Raw genomic sequence first — 20,712 nt, 5'->3', positions numbered from 1 at the left:
TTTGACAATTCATGGTGTATTCAATAGTAAGAAAAAATGGGTGGGACATGCTGTATGAAGTAATGAAATTTTTGGGTATGGCGTACGTATGGTAAGAATATACCCAGATCCTTGATATAACGTGGCCTCGACAATGTTCCCCGCATACACACTACTCGGATTCCCACCAGCCCGAGTAGTGTGTATACACTAGTTGATCCGGAAGCCTCCTAGAGAGTTACCAATAGTTAAGGTCCGGTGTACTAACTAGCGGCCGTCCTGCGAACACCGTTTTAGAGCTGTACCCTCGAAATGTAAGGAATATTGGATCTCGCCACGATGTTCATCATAATCTCAAAAGTCATCAATCATACTGCATGATGGAAGAGATAGGGAAGGGTTGACCGGAACTTAACTCTAGAGACTAAACATGGGTTCCACCACTTCAAGCCTCCAATAAGCAAAGTGGTGGTATTGCACCGGTTGATGAGAGTCATCTACCACCTAGATTTTAAAACAATTATTCAATTGTTTTAAAATCACTCAATCTGGTTTTAAAATCATCAACAACTTTCTCAATTTCAGAAACACATTTCTCACTATTAAATTCAAAAACAGGATATTTTTGCAAATGATCTTAATATTTGCAAAATGATCGAATTTTTTTTCTTTGAGAACTTTAGCCATTGCGAAAATTGACATTTACATGCAGAAATACTACTAATCATGCCACCCACATTTTTATTTTTTTCCTTGTAATTCCGAATTCATATCACTTAATTTGCTGGTGAAATCTGCCAAAAAAAACCAGATTACACAACCACTCTGTATTTTTTTTGCTGATAATCATGTCCCCTTTGATCAACAAATTTTTTAATTTCATTCAGCAAATTTCGAAATCTCTGTAGAAACTTGCTCCGACCCAGCCACCTGACATCTGTGTGTAATATCAGATCTGGTTCATTTTCATCGAGTTGCATTTTGAAAAGTCCCCTTTGAAGAGATTGTGCCCTCTGATGGAATTCACGATATTTAAAGCTATGTCCATAACACTTTTAGTATTTAATCTTTTGCTGGTTAATACTTGATGGTGGATGATACAGCGGTAACTCAAAAAATCTGGGAATTCATTTGGGAGAATGCGATGAATCCGTCAAGATGCCCCGTCATTGCTTTAGCTTCATCTGTTTTTATTGATACGATCTTAAATAGTGGAAATTTAAGTTGTTCAATGAAATTTTTGAATGCATTAAATATATCAAGACCTCCAGTTCTTTCTTTTAACGAAATCACACCCAGCAGTCCTTTTCTAGTGGCAGAATCATCAAACACCATACGAATAAAAACGAGCAATTGAGCTGTGTCACTGACGTTTGTAGATTCACCCAGTTGTAAAGAAAAGGACACACAATTGGCAATGTGAGCACGCAATTGTTCCCTCACATTTTTACTAATTTGTTCGATGCGTCGCATCACAGTATTTCGTGATAATTGCAGATCTTGAAGAGCACTTTTAATTCCATTTTTGTTCTTAAAATTTTCAAAAAGAGAATCTGTTATTTCTAAAAATGCGTCTTTGATGAATTGACCATCAGAAAATGGTTTGCATTTTTTTCCAAGAAGATGATGCTGCGATTAAAATGGCTGCACTTCAAATGATGCTGCAGTTACTTTAGATTTTAAATTAGGTGTAATGAGGAAATTTTGTTGTGCGAATAATCTGGATTTAAATTCTTTTAATTTATTTTTTCTAAGGTCACTATTAGTCGGATAATCCGATTGGTATTTACCATGCAGTGCGTTGAAGTGCCTTTCTAAATTTCCTTTTTTGAGTATAGGCACGGAAGCATTGCAAATCAAACAACTTTACAAAAAAGTATTCTAGTTCCCATTCTTGATGAAAATGATACGTTTTACTGTATTCCATAGTATTTATTTTAAATCAGAGGGTATTAAATTAACTTATAAGTATTGTCCAGTTATTAATATTAAGTAAGCTAAATAAGAATTCGACACATACACTATGCTCTCCACAATGTAACTGCACGAATATTCACTAGACAAGCCTAGCGACAGCGTGGCGACAAGAGTAGTCACGTGGTTCAGCTGATTTGTAATAAGCTTACGCAGTGAGGCGCATAATAATAATAATATTTAGATTTTGACTAATCAATTTTTTATATATATTTAAAATTCATTGTGATCGACCGAAATTAAAGCCGCGTTCGACTTGTTGGCCACCCCTGTCGTATAGGATAGGTGAGCCCAATTGTTGGCCCACTTTAAGACCCAGAATTCTAGACCCAAAGCGTCTTCAGATTGGACATGGAAGCAGCGGACCTAATTTCACTACCATACTTCAATCAACACTGATGTTAGATATGGTTGCAAGGAGGTTCGTCACTGTGGATCGGTTTCGGATGGCGTAGTGAATCTGTGGCGGCTTATCTCCAAGAATCTGATTCCTTAAGGTGGGCAGCATAGTTTTTCCCATGATTTTCAGGAGCGGTGAGGAGTTAGATATCGGCCGAAAGTGCCTGAGTAGAGTGGGGTTTCGGTTAGGAAAAATTTAGGAAAGGCTTTAGGAAAAATTTTTGTGGTTAGAATTTCGTTGAAGATGGACCTGAGCGGTTGGAGGATGAACGGACTGAGGCATTTTACCATGAATTGTGGCACTTTATCGACCCCCGCGGTAGCTGTCGCTGGAAGGGAGTTTGTCGCTGCTGTCAGCGTGTGTATAGAGATGGTGATGGAATGCAAGTTGTCTTGTTGTAATTCATTGTCAGGACATAAAAGAGAGTTTAGTTGACCTGCAGGCGTGTTGAATCTGGTAATATGATCTAGCCATTGAGTTGGGTCCAGCTGACTAGGAAAGCTATGGGATCTGAAGCGGTATGGGATTTTCCCTTTCTGAAGTTGGGCGCCCAGGTGTGCTGTTATTGCTCTTGATTTCTCCGTATTAAATTGCGCTCGTGCTCTAGAATAAGGTATCCTTATTCTAGAGCACGAGAACTTGTTGAGTACTTTTCCAGATCTGGTATAGCTGCTGCTTTAATAGGAAGCCATGTGTACATTTGGATTCCACCAGGTTTTAGAGTCAGATGAGATCCTTATCTTCTATGATGCGGAATACAGTGCAATAGTGTTTATCCAGTTTGTTAATAGTGTTACTGCAAGCGAGACGTCACATGTTTCAAGGACATGCCAAGGTATAAGGGTGGTGGCTTGCAGGCATTTTTGGATGTTATTGAGCTTGGGGCTGACGATGACGGCGGTTTGAACGTTTTTTCGGGCAGGTGGTCCCCGAATAGGGGACCACCTGCCCGAAAAAAATTAATTTTGCGTAGATAGGTTGGTGATCCGATTTGTAGTGCGTCTCAGGTGGTTCTTCAGTCATACATGCTAAGGAGGAAAATAGCAAGTCAAGATAGTTTTCTTCTCTAGTAGGGCGGTGATCGATTAGGTGTATATTTGCTGACTTTAAGTAGTTAACAAGGATCTTCTTGTGGGCCGTGAACTGTGGGGGTGAGGTTGAAATCTCCGATGACGATATGGTGAGCTGAGGGGGGATAAAAGTGGGTTATAGCCCAGTTGCCTGCGTTAGTTATGATATCAATAGTGGGGGATATACATTAAGCACATATCTATTGTGGATGCGTTTCTGAGCAGTGTGATGGCTAGGGCTTCGAAATGTGGTGAGTCACTGGAGATAGTGTTGATCAATTTGAAGGCCGCGTCTTTGAAGAACATAGCAACACCACCTTCCCTTCTATTCCTCCTGGAGGCGAACTCCGCCACATAGCCTGCTGGTGTAGCTATCACTATGTTCTGTTTCTCATGCTCAAGCCATGTTTCGGAAAATATCGAATTCTCCTACTAGCAGCATTTGCTTCGTAGTCTCTATTTTATTTCGCAAGCTCCTAACGTTCTGATACATTACACTTACGGTGTTAGAGCGGGGCACTTGAATTTAATATTTGGACCTCGAAAGAGGAAGTACCACATGAGGTTGTGAGTGTTTCATTGTGATCACTGTTGGGATCGGCCAGCGTAGCTTGTCTTACTTGCTCGGAGACGGGCGCCTCTGTAGCCAGGTGGGCAGGAGCAGCAGTGCATGCACATGCTTCTTGATTAGACCGAGGTTCGAGCCCGTGACCACCAAATACGGACGATTCGGAAAGGTTAGGGAATGACCAGTGTATATCCCCGGAGCAATATGGCCTTAGTTGCTAATGCTTCTAAAAACCAAATAACAACAGCAACTTGCTCGGAGAATTTGCACTATCCATAGTGCAGCGTTTCCCAATTAATTTTAGTCACGGAACCCTTTTATATTTTGTACAATATAATGGAGCCGACCGGGCTAGCCGGGTGGGTAAAGTACCTGCCTAGCAACCCAAAGGTCGCGGGTTCAAATCCCGCCTCGAGCTCGGATCAAAAGTATTGCAAAAACCTTGGGAGGTGCATTATGGCCACAGAAGCCGATGCGCCAACAACTACCAAAAAATAATAATGGAACCCCTTAAATATTTTTAGCGTTGCACTTAAAAAAAAAAAAAGAAATGCGCCGCAGGGGAAAATTTTTCTTGGTTCAAGGTCAAATACCTTTATATTGAAAATTACATTTTTGCAGGGGGAAGGCAACTACACGTTTTGTCCTCTTTCATGTGCCATTAATTAAATGCAGCCACTCTGTATACGTGCCTGTCAGGGAAAAAATGATAAGGTTTTACTTTAAATTGAATGATAATTATGATATCAGATTCTTTGTTTATTATTAGTAGTATACAAAAAATAGAAAAAAAGTCAACATACATTTTAAGTCGCGCGTGTAACGAGACATTGCTAAAAAAATAGTACCGGAACGCTCGTCGATTAACTAGAAATAATTACCTACGCTCTTTTCATTTGCAAAAATAAATAAGTCAACGATTAGAATATTTGTTCAGTATTTATTTATAACTATTAATCAAAAATTGCAAAAGTAAAAAAACAAATACAAAAAAATTTTAAAAATTAGAAAAGAAAAAAACGAAAACAAAAACTCCAAAATAATATAAAAAATACTGTTCAGAAGAATCATAGAAATTCTTATACAGGATCGATTACGTATTGTTGTGTGACTGCCCTTTTTGTTTCTTGGTCAACAGCAGAACGATGAGACCGCAACTAAGTTCGGACATAAAAATTTGGATTCCATAATTCTAATGGATCCCATATTCTTGTCGAACATGTGGCAACAAACTTGCCACATGTTCGACAAGAATATGGGATCTTTTCTCAGTTAATATTAAATCCATATTGCTGCTCGCATTCAGAAGAAATGCAAGCTATAATTTTGGAATAAGTTTTTAAATGTTCCAAATCTGTGGGCACGCTACGACCACCATTAGCTAAGTAATCCCTGAAGGCATTCAAACATTTTGTGAAAGATAAATTAAAACGTTTACAGAGAGATTCTGTTTCATTTTCTCCAAATCCAAGATCAATTTCAGATGACCATTCGCTTGGTTCAAGAATTCGCAACTCTTTTATAATGTCTGAAGTTGAAATTCCTTCATATTATTAATAATACTGTTTAGAAATTGATCTCTATGAATTAATGTTACTTTGTTATTGTCTCCGTTAATGTTACTGAAAATAATTGCATTTTTTCAATAGCATCTGAGGCTTCTAACAATTTTTTTCCTTTTTGAGGATCTTTTAAAAATTCCGAGTAACGAATTGTACGACGAATCAATTTGTCTGTATACTATTGTCGTATCTCTTTTTTTCAATGACTCTGAATGAATCGATAGCTCAAACAATACATCGTACATCTGGGCTAAATTTAGAACAAACTGTTTGGATGAAATTCATTTATATAATCCATTGAACATGGATTGTTCAGTTTTGTTTCGGTTGTTATCTTTACTGGCATTTTCAAATGCCAGCAAATTTTGCATAAAGATGCAAAATTTTGCCAAACTGCTGATACAGTCCTAAAGGAGCTGGCCACCTTACATTAAATATCCGTCCAATCCTTTTAATTTCTTCGCTGATGCTGGTAGCGCATGCTTCTATTTCTCTGTGGTTTTTTGGAGATTGACTGTACAAAGTGTAGAGCTTGTCCATAAATATTTGAAAATGGTTAATTCCATGAACTTCTGATATTGCATCTCCAACTGATAACTCAAGCCGATGGGTTATTGTGAAATCTGTTTGATCTGACAATTCGATTAAATCAAGAAGCAAGTAACGTGGATCTTTCATTTTATTGGTTTCACATTTTAAATAAATAATCAGAGTAGATTTCTTGCTTAGAGTGGTAGACCCATCAAGGAGAATTGATAAGTTTCCACGTATATCCACAATTTGTTGGCACAATTTTAATTTCATTTGCCTTGCGACATGCTCTATTATATGAGTAGCACTTAATCTTGAACGCAAACCGTGAGCAATAACAGTGCCATTGAATTCTTTAAGTTGTAACAACTCAAAATGGTCAGAATATGGTCGATCATGTTTCGCAATATAATATGCAGTTCTAAAAACCTTACAGGTGCTAGAAATTTCGGTCATTCATTTGATCAATTACTGTTTCTAAATGTTCATTTCATTTGCAGCTTGCAAGATTTTTTCAGCCTGTATAGTGAAGTACTTTTTCAATGTTCATAAATTTTCTTACGCAAAGATGTCAATTGTGCACTTATATCTTTGCCATAAGATGATACCACTATCAAACTCCATTCCTTTGAAATGCTAACTCCCGGCGAGACGGCCCTAATTTTTTTTTTACAGCAGCACAAGTCAAACATCCTAATTTTCTGGCGTCGCTGTAAGCCAAGGATATGCCTTTTTATTCTCAGTCCACATGTCAGCATTCCAAACGTGGGGCCAATTAAATTTTAATTCTCTCATCTTTAGATCTTGATGGAAAAGAAGAGGTCATATCGTTATCATTTCCACATGTTTGTACATTTTCTTGCACAGTTTTCAGCTTTTTATCAAGAAATCTAATGTTGTTTGCTTGCGTTTTTCGCTCATTTTGTATTTAATGAAAATTTCTTCTTTTAATTTTTAAATACTGAAATTACGTAAATTTAAATTTATATATTTAATCCCGTAAAATTAATTTTTATCGTAGAAGAAACTAATAAATAAATTAATTAATCTGAATAGTAGAGATCGGTCATAAACTCACATGTACATATTATATATATAATACATATATGAATGACAAAAAATAAATCCTGTATGTCGTTTTCCAGAAGATTATATGATAACACCACATCGACTGTACAGTAACTGAATCAGACTTCAGACTCACGGTTCATAGAACAATCAGTTCTAGCGTTCAGCTCATGGCGAATCAAAATGCAGCTTTCGCACGCATCACAGTACAAAGGGTACTAGGAAAGTTTTGCAATACATCTTTGTTTATTTAATTTTTTCAAAGTAATTTCCTCTACATTCAATACACCTCTCCATCCTCCGAAACCAATCTTTAAACCAGTTCTGCCAAGTTTCACTAGGGAGTAAAGCACACTCGTTGTCCCAAGCCCGTAGAAGGACCTCATCACTGGAAAACCGCCTCCCTTTTAGCTTCATTTTCACATGCGGGAACAGTGCAAAGTCGCAGGGAGCAAGGTCTGGACTGTAGGGAGGGTGCTCGAGAAGTTTCAGTCCTGTCGTGGTCAAATATTCGGTGCAGGCTTTGGCGCGGTGAGCTGGATCATTATCGTGATGGAGGTACCAGGTGTCCATTCTTGACTTTGGCCGCAGGTTCTTCATAGATCCAATGACTTTAGGCAGGCATTGTTCAGTATACCACTTAGCTGTGACTGTCTTCTGCGTGTCCAAAACGACACGTTCCACAATTCCACTCGATTTGAAAAATACAGCTATCATTTTCTTCTTTACAGATCGGGATTTTCTGACAATTACGGGTGTGTCGTCATCATCAAAGACCCAAACTTTGTTTTGAGCCTTGGTCGGCAGATCGTAATAGTACAGCCAAGTCTCGTCACCTGTCACGATGTTGTTCACATACCGAGATTGTCCCTTATCAAACTTTTTTAACATCTCCCGGCACCAAGTCACACGTCGTGTCATCTGCTCTTCAGTCAGTTGATGCGGCACCCAGAGGGAACAAAGTTTCTTCACGTGCAAAGGATCTTGCAGAATCGAACGAATTGCTGGTGCATTTAGGCCCAAAGTATCCTCTATCTGTTGGTAGGTCACTCGCCTGTTTTCGTCAAGCATTTTCCTCACAGCAGTAACGTTTTCCTCCGTAACTGACGTTCGTGGCCTTCCCGGCCTCTCAGAATCCTCCAGAGTGAAATTTCCCCTTTGGAATTCTCTATACCACCTGAATATCGTTGTACGATGTGGACAATCATCATCTAGTGCAAGAGTCATTTCTTCTAAGCACTGGTCTATGGTTAAATCACGCACGAAATTATACCGCAAAACTGTCCTTATCTCATTTCGTGACCACGATGCCATCGCAAGAACTTGACACTCTCACATAATAAAACACGCCTGTGTGCTCTGGATTCATAATTTATTTATCTTATTTTTGTTACACAGAGCATTAAAATTATGATAAATGAATTAGCTTCGGCTGGGTGGCAGCCTTCATCAGATTAAAATACTTTGAATGGCAGTTAGAATAGAGATGCACTGCCAGGATGGTACGTGAGACACGTGGTTAATTGTTTGTTGATGTTTGTGGCTGTGACGTATGGTGGTGACGTGGCCAGCGTTTGTCTATGGACAGAATTACTGCTTCTGTGATGGGGTTAAGTTGACAACCACTGTTCCTGTTCAACGAGGTATCCGAGCATTTTATACTTAACGATTCCAACCAGGTGCGCCTTAAGTAATGGTGGGACTTGTCTACAACCACGACATCGCGGTGTGGGTCGATGTCGTGGTGGGTTGTCCAGACATGCTCGGCAATAGCTGAGTGTTCTACATCCGCCAAACGGATCGCCCTTTTATGTTCTGAGAGGCGTTTCTCGAGACGACGACCAGTCTCTCCAAAGTAGCAGCTCGCGCAGTCACGGCAAGAGATGCGATAGACCACACCACTCTGTAGAAGGGTGGGGACAGGTGTTTTTATGTTGGAAAGGAGAGAACGCAGTTTCCTGCCTGGGAGTTGGATGCACTTCACCCCATGCGATCTTAGGATTCTACCGATCTGCTGTGACAGGTTGGGGTAGTATGGGATGAATGCCCTCGTGGAAGACTCGTCACTGTTGGTGTTGCTGTTGGTCGTCACGTTGTCGCGTGCTTGTAGATCACATCTGTTAAGGACATCGATGGGGTAGCCACACCTCGTAAGGTCTACTTTGACTCTGGTGATCTCTTTGCGCCTTTCATCTGCAGAGCTGGAGTGTGTCCAGGCGCGAGTTAGCAAGGTTCGGGCGGTTGAGAGGAGGTGGCCCCGTGTGTGTGCTGACTGGAAGTTGGTAAATTGGCCAGCACACATAGGCTTACGATAAACCGTTGTCTTCAAGCATGTGTCTTCGCGCCGGACAAGTGTATCTAGGTATGGTATAGAGTTGTTCGACTCCAGCTCAACCGTGAATTTTATGAAGGGTGACAGTGAGTTGAGGTGGGTTAGGAGTCGCTGACTTGAGTCTCTAGGGATCACTACGAACACATCGTCTACCTAGCGACACCAAAAGGCGATGTGATCCGGTGCGTGTGTAAACGCACGTCCCTCTAACTCCTCCATCACGATGTTTGCTGTTACCGAGCTGACAGGGGAACCCATGGCTGTGCCATGTATCTGCTGGTAGATTGAACCATTAAACATGATTGCACCCCCTGTTAAGCACAGTCTGAGGGCGGCGGAAATGTCATCAGGCGTCAGCTTAGTTCTGTCGCTGAGGGTTCCATCATTGTCCAAGAGTTGTTTTGCGCAAGAGATGGCAAGTTCCACAGGGATGGAGGTAAAGAGTGATACGACATCGAACGATGCCATGACTTGATCTTGCGAGATGGATATAGTGCGGATCCTTTCTATGAACTCAACACTGTTGGAGACGGTGTAGGTGGTCTTGCCAACTAGAGGAGAAAGAAGTCTCGAGACAAATTTAGACAGCTCGTAAGTCGGTGATCCACAGCAGGATACAATAGGTCTTAGTGGCGTGCCTTCTTTGTGCACTTTCGGCAGGCCGTAAAACCGTGGGATCTGACACCCGGAGGCACGGAGGTGATTACGGGTTGACTGTGTGATTTTCCCTTGCTTCAGCCAAGTGTTGGTGAGGATATTCACCTCTGACTCCCATCGTTCCAAAGCCTTGTTGGGGTCGATGGTTAGGGGTTTGTAGACGGTAGTGTCTCGTAAGAGCAGTAAGGCTTTCGCCATGTAATCAGTGTGGTTCATTACAACTGTACGACGGCCTTTGTCCGCCGGTAGAATGACGATGGACGAATCCCGTTTCAGTGCCTTGAGGGTAGAAATCTGTATACGGCTGAGGTTTGAAGAGACGGGGCGAGCATGGTGTAGAACTGCTGCAGTCTTTAAGCGGATTGCGTTGGCTACATCTTCTGGGAGGCGTGATAAGCTTGCTTCCACACCCAAGGCGATGTCGGTGATTGGTGGGTGCTTTGGAAGAACGGCAAATGTCATGCCAAGGGTCAACAAGTTTGTTTGTTCTGCAGATAACTGCTTGTTGCTTAGGGTCAATACGAAATCCGTGCAATTTGTGGGAGGGGCATTACGCTGGCGCCGAAATTGACGGGATTCATTAATCAAAGTATTGAACTTACGTTTCTGTCGGGCACAATAACGATCTGATTCTCTGACGGCCTGGCAACATAAAGTATTGATTACCTTGGTGTAAATAGGATCGGGAATCAGAGCCTTAAGGTCGGCAAGTAGGGCTGCTTTGCTCGCTGAAGCACGTTGTATGTCACGATGGAGGCAGCCGATCCATATGCGTAGAGTTCTGAAGCCGAAGTTCCGACAGGCACGTCCCATACGCTCACTAGGAAACGGTTGTTTGTAGCGAAACCCTTTCGGTATAATCCAGTTAGCTTTGCATCTATGTGCAAACCTCAGGTGTTGCCTGCTACGGGCTATGAAGATAAAATCTTTCTGGAGTCTCACGACCATATCATATGTTGGTTGGCCAAGAATAGTCCGTACATAATAAAACACGCCTGTGTGCTCTGGATTCATAATTTATTTATCTTATTTTTGTTACACAGAGCATTAAAATTATGCCATTGGAATCAATGATCCTGGATCCTGTTGAGCAGTTATTAGAATTCATAAGCATGTTCCAAAATTGCTTCAGGTCTCCATTCACTGTGAAACTGTGTTGAACTGATTGAATATAACGAGCGTACTGATTTCTGATTATCCTTTTAATGTTGCTTTTATGTTCCTTGAATTATGCCATATATGCTTCATCATGTGTCGCCCTAAAGTGTTTTCTGCACTGCTCTTTGGTTCGGATAATCGCAGTTATGTCTGTCGTGATCCAATGAGGGAATCCATCCCTGTAATTTTTACTGGGAGGTAAATTATAAAATTATGTCAGAGGTTTCTGGTCATTTCGATTGACTTTGCGGGGCGTTTTACACCATTTGGTGGCCAACCATCCACACAAGACTGAGACAGGCTTCTATACCAAGGAACCTCTATGACATTATCGCATGCAGCAGCAGCGTCCAGGAGACGTTTGAGTGTGTCGGTTAGTGGAGATTCCGGGCCTGAACCCAAACTGGTTCAGAGTTGCAAGTCTGGCCGCGTCGTAGTGGAATTGTATTAGCATTAGCATTAGTAGAGGCATTTGATGCAAGAAAGCAAGCTTATGCAGCATCAGCCAAAAAAAAAAAAAAAAAACCCACTTCCACTTCACCCCTCTGTTCGTTCAAAATACCTGTCCAGCTGAGCCTTAAACTTATTTAGGCTATCAACCTCCACCACAAGGGATGGGAGTCTGTTCCACCAACCAACCACCCGCTGGCTAAAGGCAAATTTCCGCACGTCTATCCTACATCTGTCTTTCCTCAATTTGAATTTATGCCCTCTCAGGTGATTTTTCTGAGCTAGAGGAAGAATCCCATCAGCATTGAGCATGCTTAAACCATTCAAGGCTTTATACACCTCTATCAGATCACCTCGCCGGTGCCTAGTCTCCAGACACTGTAATTTGCAAAACTTAAGCCTTTCTTCGTAAGAGCACCCCTTTGTTCCATTCACTAATCTTGTTGCCCTTCTCTGTACACGTTCCAGCAGCTCTACATCCTTCTTGAAATGAGGCCTCCAGACCTGTATACAGAACTCTAGGTGTGGCCTGACCATTGCCTTATACAATGGAATAATCACCTCCTTATCCCTGCTGGAAAAATTCCTGTATATCATTGACAATACTCCATGAGCTACTCTTGCAGCCCGTCTGCACTGCTCAGAGAACTTCATATCTGCCTGCACAACCACTCCAAGTCCCTTTCATTCTCTACCACTGTCAGTGTAGTACCACAGAGTTGATACGTTGCTCTGGGGTTGCTGTTTCCCATGTGTAGTACTTTACATTTGTCAATGTTAAACTTCATTTGCCACCTCTCAGCCCATCTGCTCAACCTTTCCAGATCCTGTTGCAGCAGCATAGTGTCAGTAGTGTCCTTGACAACCCTGCTAACCTTTGTATCGTCTGCAAACTTGGACATTAAGCTTGATATACCATCATCAATATCATTTATAAATACAGAAAACAATAATGGACCCAACACTGAACCCTGAGGGACTCCACTAATCACATTAGTCCACGATGAGCAGTGTCAATTGATTACCACTCTCTGTCTTCTCCCCCTCAACCACCCCTTTATCCATAGCAGCAATTTGCCTCGAATGTCACACTGCTCCAATTTGTGTAGTAGTCTTCCATGTGCAACAGTATCAAAAGCCTTTCTAAGATCCAAGTATATAATATCAAAGTTATTCCCTGCATCCAGTTCTTTTGTGACTGCATCATAGTATCCAATCAAGTTGGTCAGGCAAGACTTCCCCTTAACAAAACCATGCTGTGTCTGAGCTATAACTGAAGTCTTGTCTAAATGATCCTGCAGTGCTTCTTTAACCAGTGCCTCCATTAATTTTCCTGGAACAGAAGTTAAGCTCACAGGTCTATAATTACTTGTGTCAGCCTTTGATCCTCTTTTGTGAATTGGGGTCACATTTGCACATTTCCAGTCTATGGGTACCTCCCCTGAGTCCAAGGAAGCTCTCATAATTATGGCTAAGGGTTTGCTTACTTCCTTTGCTGCCTCCTTTAATATAACTGGATAGATCCCATCCACCCCGGGTGCCTTTCTTGTGTTTATCTTCAACAGTTTCTCCTCCACTTTACTCCCAGTTATTTCAAGATTCTGTAGCTTACTGCTAGAGTTGAATACACCTCTGTCATTCCCCTTGCTGAATAACTCCTCATGTGTGAATGTCGATGCAAAATATTCATTTAGTTTGTTAGCTACCTGAGCAGGATCATCAACAGTTGACCCATCAATATCAAGTTGACCAATCTGATTCATCCCCTTCCTCCTAGAGTTTACATAAGTAAAGAACTCTTTGCTGTTTTTCTTTGCATCCCTTTCCAAAGATTTCTCGTAATTTGCCTTCGCCTGCCTAACCTCCTTTGTAACTTGGTTGCATATCAACTTGTATCTATCATAGGCTTCTGTGTCACGTGTTAATTTGTAAGTATCCCATGCATTTTTCTTCTCTGCCATATGCCTCATTAGTTCATCTGACATCCATTTTGGCCTAAACCTTGAACAATATTTCTTAGTTGGTATGTAAAGCCTAGTAGCTTCCAAGATAAGTTCTTTGAATGCTTCCCGTTTTGAATTTGCTGTTGGTAACATCATCAGTTGGTCCCACTGTATAGAATTTAAATACTGTCTCAGTCCATCGTAGTCGCCTTTACGGAAGCAATAACCCTTCCCTTTACCCCTAATGGTAGTTACCTCTTTGAGTAAATCCCACTTCAGCACACTGTGATCACTGCCACCTAGTGGTTCATTTATCTGCAGATTCTTAATGCATGAAGAATCACTGCTGGTAATCAAATCAAGAGTATTCCTCCCTCGAGTTGCCTCCCGAACATGCTGATGTAGAAAACAATCATCCAATAAATCCACAAAAGCCCTGCTAGTGTGTGAGTGACCAGCCCCCAAATTCCAGTCAATATCTGGGAAATTAAAATCTCCCATTATAAGACTCTCTGATTTACTGGCCCACTCTATTTCCCTGTACAGTTCCTTATTATACTCATCAGAGTCATTAGGCCTATAGCACACTCCTACTCTCAATTTTGATCTCCCAATGCTTATGTCACACCAAACTGACTCAACACTGCACTGTCCAGCGATGTCGACTGGCTTCACTTCCTTGGTTTTTATGTGTTTCTTAACTAATAGCATAACCCCTCCCCCCTTCCTATCCTGTCTATCCTTTCTGTAGACGTTGTACTCCCCAAATTGCAGTTCTGCATCCCTTATATCTGTGTGACACCACGTCTCTGATATCTCAACAATATCTGCCTTTGATGTTTTGAGCAATACTTCCAATTCAAATTTATTTACTAAACTCCTAGCATTTGTGTACACGCAAGTATACCTGCACCTGTTTCTATTCTTAGCTACCCTAACACAACCCATGTGTTTACTTGTACCACAATGGCTCCCAGCAGTCTCTGAAATACCATGCATCTTGTTTTTCAGGCTTCTGTTCATTCTAATAGAAGCAGTGCAAGAATCTCTTTCACCTCTGCCAGTGGCTACTGTCAATCTATTGGTCTTTGTCCCCCCCCCCCCAAGCTAGCAGTTTTCCGACCCACCTAACACTGCCTCGATAGCATCAGCAAATATTCTTGCACCCTTTCTATTTAAGTGTATCCCATCCCTGTAGAAGCAATCTCTCCTGTTAACAAGTACAGTCCAGGCTGAAAAAAATTCTACCCCTTGAGCCTTGCACAATCTTTCCAGGGTCGAATTGATCGAAGGCTCTCATCATATACTCCCTCCTATCGTGTCTGGGCAGAATTGCAGACACTTTCAAATTCAACCCTAATTCTCGACTTTTATTCAACAGTGTCCTGTACTTGTTAAGTAATTCTGCCGGTCTCCTACTCTTAATATTATTAGTGCCAACGTGTACAACTATATCACCTTTTGTGCCCTTAAAAGATGATATTCGCTCTACAACGTCATCAACCTTTGCCCCTGGCAGACATACCCTGGTCCTGTTCCAGCTATCTTTTTTACAAAGCATGTTCCCCGTTTCCCTGACAATAGAGTCACCAACAAATACTAGTTCCTTCGGGACCAGCGCATTCTGCCTTGGGGGTTGCCTCTGTGTCACGCGATGCCCAAGTGCAAGCTCTGGCGTTGATGTGGGCAGCTGAGAGCTTGATGGGCCCCTCAATTTAGTTTCTTCGAGGGCATCCACCCTGTCCTTCAAGCTCTCATATAGGCCCACAAGAACGCCGAGTTGTTGCCTGATATCGATACACTCCTTGCATCGCGCACACACAAAGACATCCCCCTTGTCAGTATCATGTCCTGTACCCGATTGCTCTGCAAACATCAAGCAAACAGTGCATTTTATAAGGCTGTGAGTCAGAGGACAACTGCCCCCCTCAGTTCTGCTCTGAGCCACAGCACTTCCATTAGCTTGAGCCTTTTGCTTTGCTGCTCTGGTCTGAGTCATGATTCTATTAATTTATTAATTAATTATAATTATGTTATGTTATTAATTATGTTAAATATAATTAATTATATTACGTTTGTAATCTAAGTCGTTATATGTATTTATTTAAACGTAGAATTTAACTGCTAACGAAGTTCAACTAACGCTATCTAGTACGGTATATAACTATCGTATCACAAAGGCGGGAAAATTACGAACGGTAGCGGAGTTGAAACACGTGGAAACCTTTACCGATACTTTTATGCAATTACAAGGCCGAGTAAAGAATAAATACACCAAATTAATCAGAAAATCACAAAATAATGTTATACTACTAAATTTAAATCAAAAGTTTTAGAAAAACAATAATTTCAAATCAATAAATAAGAAAAATCCACTTAGCGGCTTTGAACACGACCGTCTCTAGTAGCCTCGTCAGCAGACCAGGCTATTCTTCTGGACAGCATCCTTTCAAAGAGTTTGCTCGAAACTGTTAGCAAGTCAATTTGCCGGTATGAATCTGGTCTGTCTACGATTTTTTTAAGGTTTTTCAATATCAGTTTCATGTTCACAGTTTTCCAGACTTCAGGAAAAATACCTGTGTTGATGCATCTGAGGTAAGCGTGTGTGTTATGTCATACAGCACCACACCAGGGGTTCCTCCCATCTCCGCGTTGCTTTCATTGTGGGTGTTATGTCATACGGCGTGTGACATAACACCCACAATGTGAGGCCTGTATTCATTGTGGGTGAACTAGTTCACTGGAAAATGCCAGAGATTTAAAATTGTGTGGGAATTGTTCATGTGTAGTGTCCTGTACCGTTGTTCATCTGGTCACTTAACCGTTGCACCTCTACTGAGGCCCCACTTACGCCCTGTGGAGGCAGACCAGGAACCCAATAACCTTAGATTCACTCTGGCAGGTCCTGCCGCTTAATTTCCTGGGATTTCGGCGGCAAGAACCTAAAAAAAAAAAAAAAAAAATCTGTGCTATCGTAAGGGTAATATCGCTTAGGTTTGCTAGGCCGAGTTTTGGGCGCAAGGTAATTTTATTATGTTAAGTTTTTGATGTGCATCTGAGGTGTTAGCAGCGCTTGGTAAATAGCATACGATATCAACGGCGTTGGTCATAAATGCAGGTATCTCATTCATTAGCGGTAGAAATATCATCGAAAATCACACTGCCAACAAACATCCACCTTGGGTTATACAGACTTCCACCTGCTTGGTGATGCACTGATTCGCTTGCTGAGAAATCTCTTGGTGGACTTCTGAGAAGCTTAGAGATATTACTCGTGAACCCGTAGTAGTTCCCCAGGAGGCACATGAGAGGATTAATCTGTACTGAGTCAAAGGCAGCTTTCAGATCCAGGAGGACAGCATGAAGAACAGAGCCTTAATTTCTTAGGCCTGAAGGGTTTAAAATTCAGAGCCTGTAGACATGTATCACCAATAACATGACTTTTGCACCTACTTCAAACTGAGTGTAGACTTTTCTTCTTATATTTTAATGAACCATTCCCTCAATAAATATTGATGTGGATGTCAAGGACTCCCTGTATATAGCTGTCGTGGTTAGCACAGTTGGTAGAATTGCCTTTCTCCCCACACCGTGTGGAAAAGATTTGAATTTGAGTCTTGTCGATGACGTGAGGAATTTTAATGGGCATTTTTCACAACGTGACTGGGTTATTCGGTTTCAGCCGTGGGTAGCATAGTGTTTTTTCCCGGAAACTCGGGATTTCGTCCAGCCAACAGCAAACCAGAACATACGCAATTTACAAACAATATACACAGAGTAAAATAGTCTCAGTCGCTGGTGCTCCTAAAACTGTTATATGGTTTTTAGGAGCATTAGCAACTAAGGCCATATTGCTCCAGGGATATGCGGTGGTCATTCCCTGACCTTTCCGCATCCTCCGTATTTGGTGGGCACGGGCTCGAACCCCGGTCTAATCAAGAAGCATGTGCTACGCACTGCTGCTGCTGCTGCCGACCTGGCTACGGAGGCGCCACCACTCCTAAAACCCCACAACAACAACAATAACAGCCTGTATACAGGGTGTCTCAAAAATACACGGCATAACTTCAGGAATGAGTTCCTCATAGGGAGACAATAAAAATATTTTATATCAACATAGTTTCGGAAATGCTTGGTTCCCGAGTTATTAACCGGAATGTCTTATCTCCCGCAGGTAAGATCCTGTGGGAAATAAGATCCTTCATCACAAGGTACTGACAGAATCTGGTGGTTTTCCATTCCGACCATGTACTCAAATCAGGAGCAAGCGGATATGCATTTTATGTACGGTTTGGCGGACGGCAATGCTCTGGAGGCTCGTTTGTACCACGAAAGGTTCCCAGAACGAAGATGTCCAGACAGGAAAACGTTTGAAGGTATCCATCGCCTCATTTGTGAATATGGGACCTTTACACCTCGTGCTGCCGACAGAGGACGACCAAGATCTACGACTCCCGAAGTAGAGGGGTGGACCAACTGCTTGGCCTCCACGCTCACTGATTTAAACCCACTAGATTTCTTCTTGTGGGGCCATTTAAAGTCATTGGTGTATTCGACTCCGGTAGCTGATGTGGAAACTTTCCGCAATCGAATTGTGGCAGGTTGTGAGACAATACGAAACATGCCAGGAATTTGGCATCGTCTTCACGAATCCATGAGACGTCGATGTGAGGCCTGTATTCAGGCAGAAAGTGGACATTTTGAACAATTACTATAAGGTGACGTGAGCAGTTAAGTGTCATAGACTTCAAAACTCGGAAACCAAGCATTTCCGGAACTATGTTGATATAAAATATTTTTATTGTCTACATATGAGGAACTCATTCCTGAAGTTATGCCGTGTATTTTTGAGACACCCTGTATAATATCGAAACTGTACAAGAATGCAGTTTATGCTGCAATATCCAGGTGATGTTGTCCTGGATGGCCACCATCTATGAGAAGTTCAAACACTATATTAGTTCATCAGTTTTGTTAATATTTTGTTTTGTTATTTCGTCCGAGTTTGCACTCCAAAATTCACAGGGTACTGGAAATGGTTTTTTTGGAGGATTATTTATCTTATACCCGTGCACAGTCGATATGAGGCGGTTAAAGATGTGGAACATATTGTATGGGAATATCATTTGGTGAGATTTGAGGTGGCTCCGCCTAAGAAGAATGACCAGATAGTGCTTCGTATGATTTGGTGTAGGTTAAATGGTCGAGTGAGAATTTCTACCATGGAGGATGCTTCCATTCTATGGGAGATCAGTCTTGGCAGAGTGAGGATGTTGGTCTTCATGAGTAAAATTGGCCGGAGTGGGTGTGAATCCTTACACTTCCATAAGGAACTTTCTGAACACTTTCTAAATGTGACCTTCATGTATGAGATATTTGATTCTAGAGGGATTATTTGAAGGATAAAGTGTACCGGAACAACATTGAAATCCGGCAGACGTAGAAGACAGCATAACAAGCCTGCTGGAAAAATTCTAGAGATATTTTTTGAGCAAGAATTGACAATTTGTAATGGTTCTACGATTACATTATATTATGACACATGTAGAAAGTCTGGCGAATATTAATAGCCGAAGCGGGCGTTTGCGATCTGAATAAATTATTGCATAGCCATCAACTTGATAGCCGTCTTGCATAAAATGTACTGTACCATTTCGCTTGTCAGCACTTCATAAACTTATATTTTTGAGCCATTCCTTTCCACACTTCCTGATTAAGTTCAGCTGTGTGATTAGCCATATTCCTTTTAAAGCATTCAAAGTTATGTAGTTTATAACTTTCCTATACAATATATTTATCTTGTATATTGTCTTTCTATAAGCAGAGTTTTGTTATTATTATAATTACACCATCATTCAGTAGCAAAATTTATTTGCATTTTTAAATGCTCTTTAGTTAGTATTTAAAATTAGTTTCTAATTTTTAATTAGTCTAATTTAATCTAATTATAAATTAGTTTCTAAATGTATTAAAAAGTAAAGAAAGTTTAAGGGAAAGTGCAAATGAAAAATGATTAGTGCAGAAGTCTGGTAGAGAAAGATTGAAAGGAAAGCTATTTCTCTTACCTGATGTACGTGACCGTTAGAGACACGATAAATATTACAATCATTGATGTCCACATGTTTCTTCACTGTGTTACTAAAGCATGAAAGTATGAAATGATTATATGAACCAGTAAAAAAGTAAAATACAAATCTACAATCTGCACTGATAAAATATGTTCGCTTATTTCTGCATGAGGTGATGAAACTGATACCTTTCGTTCACATCATTGGGATAAAGTACTGTATACAGTATATCAAAAAAAAAAAAAAAAATGTATATACAAAATAATTGATACAAGTCAATGAAGACTGATATCAGAGACCATAATGAATATTCATGTGTCACGTAATAATAGAAGGGGAAAAAAAAGGCGTCGATCATCTCCGTAATAAAATGATATGAACTTTGTTAGAATAAATATATATATAAAAATAAGAAGTGCATATAAACAGGATACAATAATATATACAGGATACAATAAGCTAAAAGCACAGAATATAAGTGAGAATAAATTAAGTTAAAAACATGAGTGAGTCGCTTTCAAGGCAAGGCACATCTTTGTAAGCTAAACCGTGTATGGCGCAATACAATATATGTATATAAATAGCTGGTTTGTCATGTTAACCCAAGCCCTTGCGGTCAGCATAGTTGGTATAATCACTGTTCTTTCCTCACACCCAGGGTGAAAGACCTGAGTTCGAATCCTCTCAATAACGAGAGGAATTTTTGTGTGTCTCTCTTTCGCAGCGTGGCTAAGTCTCGGGCAAGGATGGCATGGTCTTTTCTCTCGGAAATTCGGGTTTTTTTTTTTTTTCATCTGGCAGACAGCAAATCGACCACAGTACACATACAATTCACAGACCTATTATACAATATGGCCTAAGTTGCCGATGCGCTTAAATAAACCAACCAACCAACCAATGTCACCCTAGAACACAATTATGTCTCAAAAAACAGCAATTCATCAGGATCATT

The 20,712-nt window shown here is 40.9% G+C and overlaps 1 protein-coding gene across 2 annotated transcripts in view; it reads right to left on the bottom strand.

The window, feature by feature from the left end:
- LOC150079075 (single insulin-like growth factor-binding domain protein-2) overlaps window positions 1–20,712 on the bottom strand; it is a 73,840-nt gene that overhangs the window by 27,896 nt on the left and 25,232 nt on the right. For both annotated transcript variants that reach the window (XM_090382662.1, XM_090382663.1), the window contains one exon: window positions 19,758–19,830. In XM_090382662.1, the coding sequence (XP_090238788.1) occupies window positions 19,758–19,813 (56 nt within the window). In that variant the 5' untranslated portion in view covers window positions 19,814–19,830. The remainder of the gene's footprint in view (window positions 1–19,757; window positions 19,831–20,712) is intronic.

The sequence above is a fragment of the Mastigoproctus giganteus genome, chromosome 10, assembly GCF_048544385.1.
Source record: "Mastigoproctus giganteus isolate SK-2022 chromosome 10, ASM4854438v1, whole genome shotgun sequence".
Classification (NCBI taxonomy): Eukaryota; Metazoa; Arthropoda; class Arachnida; order Uropygi; family Thelyphonidae; genus Mastigoproctus; species Mastigoproctus giganteus.
This window is presented reverse-complemented; position numbering and strand designations above follow the sequence as displayed.